The 5693-nt window shown below is 36.3% G+C and overlaps 2 protein-coding genes across 2 annotated transcripts; one reads left to right on the forward strand and one right to left on the reverse strand.

Moving 5' to 3' along the window:
- The first annotated feature begins 1545 nt into the window (after nucleotides 1-1545).
- On the forward strand, nucleotides 1546-4570 carry LOC104881085 (transcription elongation factor TFIIS). Its single transcript, XM_010659868.3, has 3 exons — nucleotides 1546-1709; nucleotides 1860-2039; nucleotides 3475-4570. Exons 2-3 carry the CDS (start codon nucleotides 1881-1883, stop codon nucleotides 4297-4299), a joined length of 984 nt encoding a protein of 327 aa, XP_010658170.1. The 5' UTR covers nucleotides 1546-1709; nucleotides 1860-1880; the 3' UTR covers nucleotides 4300-4570.
- A 96-nt stretch (nucleotides 4571-4666) lies between these two features.
- On the reverse strand, nucleotides 4667-5624 carry LOC104881084 (hypothetical protein). Its single transcript, XM_010659867.2, has one exon. It carries the CDS (start codon nucleotides 5282-5284, stop codon nucleotides 4859-4861), a length of 426 nt encoding a protein of 141 aa, XP_010658169.1. The 5' UTR covers nucleotides 5285-5624; the 3' UTR covers nucleotides 4667-4858.
- Between the last annotated feature and the right edge of the window lie 69 nt (nucleotides 5625-5693).

Below are 5693 nucleotides of genomic sequence, written 5' to 3' on the forward strand. Positions count from 1 at the left end.
CATATGTCTCTGATTGTTCTCTGAATTGAATTCTATTGAGGTTTTTTTTCACCCCTTTATTTGAGTTGCACATCTCTCTCATGGCTTCCTTCTTTTTAGTGATCATACAAAGAATGAATTGGTAATCGCCTAATCGGTAATCCCCCCTGCATTCTATATCGTTTCTCTTTCGACATTCATATGACTCACAACAAAAATCAACTCGAATGCTTAGACTTAGCAGTGGTAGAAACATAGTAACATTTGAAGATCCTCGGCCTGCCAGAGCTGCTGTGCATGATCCTAAAGTTATTACACATGTCTGTCAGATATTCATTATATACTTAAGTTGTGTTTGGTGCGTGGGTATGTGGGAATAGATATGGAAATAAGATTAAATTGGGGTGAACCGTAATCCATGTAGAAGGGAGGACTTTAAGTCATATGATTTTTGTAACAATCAATTTTTTATTTCTATTCCCATTCTAAAAATCAATCATAATACATTAATGAATAAATGAATGAAAATAGAATTGATATACCATTTTCTCTCTATTTCAAAGTTCCAAACATGCCCTCATATTTGTATCTTTACATAATGATTTGGGTTATACCGTATTCGATACCTTAGGTGGTGTTTGTTTTTTTACTTAATTCTAAATAGAACCTTAATGTTTAATAGTGTTAAAAATTAGGTTGGTTGTTTTTGTAATATTTTATTTTTATTAAGTATTAAAAAGTAAAGAAAAACCTATATTATTTTTTCTATTCAAAAAAATCGATATATTTTAGTTTTTTATATTTAATAAAAAGTTTATAATAAGTCATAAAAAAATAGAAAAACAAAAAATATAAATTTTGAAAATAAATTATTTTCAGCAAAAAGTTAAAAAAACAAACACCACTTAAGTGTTTTCCTTAATTATATGAAATTAATAAAGGCTTGCCAAATCAGAATCTAACATTGCAATGTCCTATTTTTATCACAATTTTTACCCCTTTAGGTTGATGTTTCCTAATCATCATTTTTAACATGAAAAAGTGGTGGCATGGTTAATACTAACCTATCAACATACATGTGGTGGCGCAACATCCTTTGTCCAATCCATTATGGTTTTTGACATCTAAATAATGATCATTAGTTTCAACGGTTGAGATTAAATTTTAAATATTAACATCTAATTACAAAGCTACTCATAAACACCCATTAAAAAAAAATTAAAGGTAAGAAATTCTATTTTTTAATTTTTCTATCTTAAAATTAAATTTATTTATATTTATATGACATTTTCTCAAACTCAAAATGATCTAGAAGATTCTAATAACCCCTCAATCTATTATATATTGAAACAATTATCTCTGTCTAAAAGCAAAAATAGAAAATTTCAAACGGTTGTAAAAAATAAATAAGTAAATAAAAAATGGTGGGACGAGTGGAGGTCAAAATGGGCCCAGCCCATTCGAGACATTCATGGGCTTGATTCAAACAACCAGTTCCGATTTCCCAGCTTCGGAGTCCAGTCCAAAAGCCAAGCCATCTTCCAACACGTGGCATAGCTACAGCCCGTCCATCTCACACTTCTCTCGACTTCCATTTCAGTACCTGACACCGAACAAAACAGAAACTCCTGCGTTCCCTCTCACAGAATCAAATAAGGGTTTTTCTTCTCCACACCAACCCCAGCCCTGACTGTCGAGCTTCTCTCATTGTTTCCCATCAACATCAACAGGTTTTATATCTACACTTTTTTTAAAAAAAAAAAAAACTTTTTGTTTGTCTTTTATTTTATTTTCTTTCTCTTTAATCTGTCTGTATTACAATTCTGGATTTTTTTTTTGTGTTTTGGTTGGCGCTTATCATATATTTGTGTATTTTGAAGCGAAAGTTTTTGTGGCGAGTGATGGAGAAAGAGCTCCTTGAGTTGTTCGAAGCCACGAAAAAAGCGGCGGACGCTGCTGCCGTTAACAGCGGAGCTCCGTCTGAAGAGGAACGATGCCTTGACGCTTTGAAGCAACTCAAGGATTTTCCGGTCACCTACCAGGTTCTCGTTTCCACTCAGGTGCTCTCTCTTTCTTGACAATTTTTTTGTTTGATTTTCGTAGTATTGAAATGGGAATTTCATTTTTAGAAAATGTGCTCGTTTTTATTTTTGTTTTTTTTTATTTTTTTATTTATCTCATTCTCTGTTTGGTTGCTGAGAAATTGATGAAAAAGAAAAGAAATGAAAGTTTTCATCATTCGGAAACAGGGGAAAAAGGAAAGAAATATTTTATTAGAAGGAATGAGATAATATGCATATTTGGAAAAGCAAATTTGATGTGAAAATTGTAGTCATTTTGACATTTTTATCCTGAATATTTTTTTTACCGAAATCGTTGAAGGGTATTTTTGGCTCAAAAGAAGATATTTTTCATCTTTCTAGAAGATGGAGGTCATTTCCAAATATGCATTTGTCTTGTCTCTTTTAATCAAATAACCCAAAAAGTAAGATTCGCCCCATTAATATAATACTCAAAATTCTGTTTTTCTTGAAATCTTCTTTTAGAAACCAAACAGAGGGTCATTGATATCCTGGTTTGTTTATTTTTTCCTATTTTTATTTTTATTTTTATTTATTATTATTCTAATGTGTTGCTTTTGTTGTTTGTTGATTATTATCATCGATGGAATGTGTGATGTGTTGTTTGTTACAACAATACCAGGTGCATACTAAAATGAAAGTTTCTAATGCTTTAGGACGCCGAAAACTTTTTCACTCCAATTGAATTTTGGGTATTATTATTATCGACCGAATGTGTAATGTGTTGTTTGTGTTTGGTAGTCACAAGTGCATCCTAAAATGAAAGTTTCTAATACTTTAGGACATCAAAAACTTTTCCATTGGAAAGTACTAGGTAAAGGAAACCGATAGTAAGGAATTTGAGATTCTCTTGTCTTGTTTGCGGAAACTACGAAGAAAAATAAAATATGATGAAATTTATTTAGAAACTTGTATATTTTCAAAACTTTCACTCTCTATACACTAGGGGAATAAAATTGGGAAAAGAGGAGAAAAAAATTTATTAACCTCAAACACTTTTTTTGGGTCCTGTTTATTTTTTTCCTCACAACTCTCCCAATCCAAAGAATGGAGCTTGTTCCCAGTTGCAATTTTGTTGTTAATGAAAGTTTTTATATCATACTGGGTTTCTTTAAATCTATCATTTTTCACTGAGATGTGGGTGGACGTCCTTTGTAGTTTCGTATTTGTATTTATACACCAATGTTGTGTGGGGTGGTGGTGGTGGTGGTGGTTTCAGTCTCTCTGTCTCTGTATATAGTGCCTAGTCTGTATGGTCATGTTGCAAATAATGCTTTTCAGAAGCTTCTTGCTTTATATTATACTATAAATGAACTAAAATGGGATGAGTTTGATATGTTTTCTTCCAACTTTGTATTGGAATTTCTGTTCTTTGCTCTAAATATTTATCCTTGAGTAAACATTTATATTTCAGGTTGGGAAGCGACTTCGGACCCTCACAAAACATCCTACGAAGAAGATTCAGGCTTTGGCTTCTGACCTAATTGATATATGGAAGAACATAGTTATTGAGGAAACGACTAAAAATAAGAAAAATGGAGATTTGGAGGATAAAGAATCTCCAAAACCTGTTACTGCAAATCCAGAGAATGTCAAGGCAACTCCCCTTCTAAAGGTTTCAAAAGCTGAAAATATCAAGGTTGAGAAGCAAACGTCTGGTGTGAAGAAGCCATCGCATAATATTGTTGGTCCCCCAAAGCTGACTTCTATAAGCAAATGTAACGATGCTTTGCGGGACAAAGTCCGGGAACTGCTTTCTGAGGCTTTATCCAAAGTTGTTGGTGAAGCTGATGAAGATATTATGGATGCAGTGAATGCATGTGACCCCATCCGAGTTGCTGTTTCAGTGGAGTCTGTAATGTTTGAAAAATGGGGTCGATCCAGTGGAGCCCACAAGTTAAAATATAGATCTCTAATGTTTAATATTAAGGACGCAAAGAACCCAGATCTCCGGAGAAAAGTACTTCTTGGACAAGTGATGCCTGAGAGACTTCTTGAAATGGGCCCAGAAGAAATGGCAAGCGATCGACGACAGCTTGAGAACCAACAAATCAAAGAGAAGGCTTTATTTGACTGTGAGCTCGGAGCTGCTCCAAAAGCCACAACTGATCAATTCAAGTGTGGTCGATGTGGGCAACGCAAGACTACTTACTACCAGTTGCAAACTCGGAGTGCTGATGAACCTATGACTACCTTTGTGACGTGCGTAAACTGCAATAACCATTGGAAGTTCTGTTAACATCTCTTAGGAGGAGCTACCGGCCATCTGTAACTGATTGGCATCGATTCATGATCTACAATGCTGCCTGTGTTATTATGGTGCAGCGCTAGTGCAGATAGTATCCTGACTTCCCAAATGACAAGCATCTCTATTCCTTATTGTTGTAGGCTGGTTAGGATTAATTTGTTCCCTTAATCGCTTTTCACATATTTGCTTCTTTCATTTTATTGTTGTAGAATGGTTAGAGGATTAATTTGTTTCAAGAAATAGCTTCTTTCATTGGCTTCAAGATATCTATTTCTTTGATAGTTCGCCTCATCTTTGCTTAACCAGCTATACTTCCTGGACTTGGCCATGGTTAGTGATGATTATGGAGTCTTCCAACTTGAAAGAAAGGTACTTTATTTTCCTTTTATTTTTGAAGAAAAGTACAGTGTTCAACAATATGCTTGTAAACTTGTAAGCTACATGCATTACCCCTTCACGCCCCCCAACCCCCCCTATCATATTCAGTGAATGATAAACTGAATGCATCATATTCAGTGAACTCTGCCTTAGCTCACAAGATCAAGGAAGGTTAAGATGGGGTGTCGCCTTCCTTGAGAGCCCGGAAAACTCTGGCACTCTCACTGAAGATTTTAGCCCTTCGATTATAATCAGTAGGCTCTCTACCTTCATCCTCTCCCATGATGGCTTCCCTCTCCAGACACTCCAGAAGCTCCACCATTCCTTTCTCTTGGCACTTGTCTCTCCACCTCCCCATTTCCTTCCACTCTGAACCCATCTCACTCTCCAACTCCTTCTGGGATTCTATCACTGAACCCTGATTCGCACACCGGATTGCTGAACCCAGTTGCAGCCGGAATGACCGCAACCTTTTCCCTTCAAAGGCCGAGGGGACTTCTAGATTCTGATGAAATGGAACAAAGGAGAGTGTGGGTTTGTATTTGTGTAATGATAGAGGCAAGTTGTGTACTTTCATTTGATACAGAGAGGCTTCCATGTTCGCAAACCTTTACTTGTGGACTTGGGTGGGTGTGGGTTGAGTAGGAAGCTAAACCTTTATATACAGAATATGATAGCAGGAGGAGGAAATAGTGGCTGCAATGCCGCCATTACACGTGTCCCTAGGAGCTCCAGAATGACACCTGACATGCAGAGGTCCACGTGTAAGATAAGGGTAGACCATTCAAGAACCCATAGGCAGAGGCGGCACGCGCTTCAAAGTGGGCATGCCACGTCCCTGTCAACTCCAACTCTACGCAAATGTTATCCCCCACCTAAACTACGGCGGGCAAGTTGGCAACTGGCTACAAGCTGCAATAATCACACAATTCTGTGATCAAAATTTCATCAGGGGTGGTGGGCAATCTGATGAAGATCAAGCTGATGAGTTGCTCAAACCAGAACAG

This window comes from Vitis vinifera, chromosome 13 (assembly GCF_030704535.1).
Source record: "Vitis vinifera cultivar Pinot Noir 40024 chromosome 13, ASM3070453v1".
Lineage (NCBI taxonomy): Eukaryota > Viridiplantae > Streptophyta > Magnoliopsida > Vitales > Vitaceae > Vitis > Vitis vinifera.

Excerpts from the sequence above, each read along its gene's own strand:
- LOC104881084 (XM_010659867.2), bottom strand. The coding sequence starts at position 5,284 with ATGGAAGCCTCTCTGTATCAAATGAAAGTACACAACTTGCCTCTATCA.
- LOC104881085 (XM_010659868.3), top strand. The coding sequence starts at position 1,881 with ATGGAGAAAGAGCTCCTTGAGTTGTTCGAAGCCACGAAAAAAGCGGCG. Across the intron at positions 2,040-3,474 it reads AGGTTCTCGTTTCCACTCAG|GTTGGGAAGCGACTTCGGAC; the intron begins GTGCTCTCTCTT and ends TTTATATTTCAG.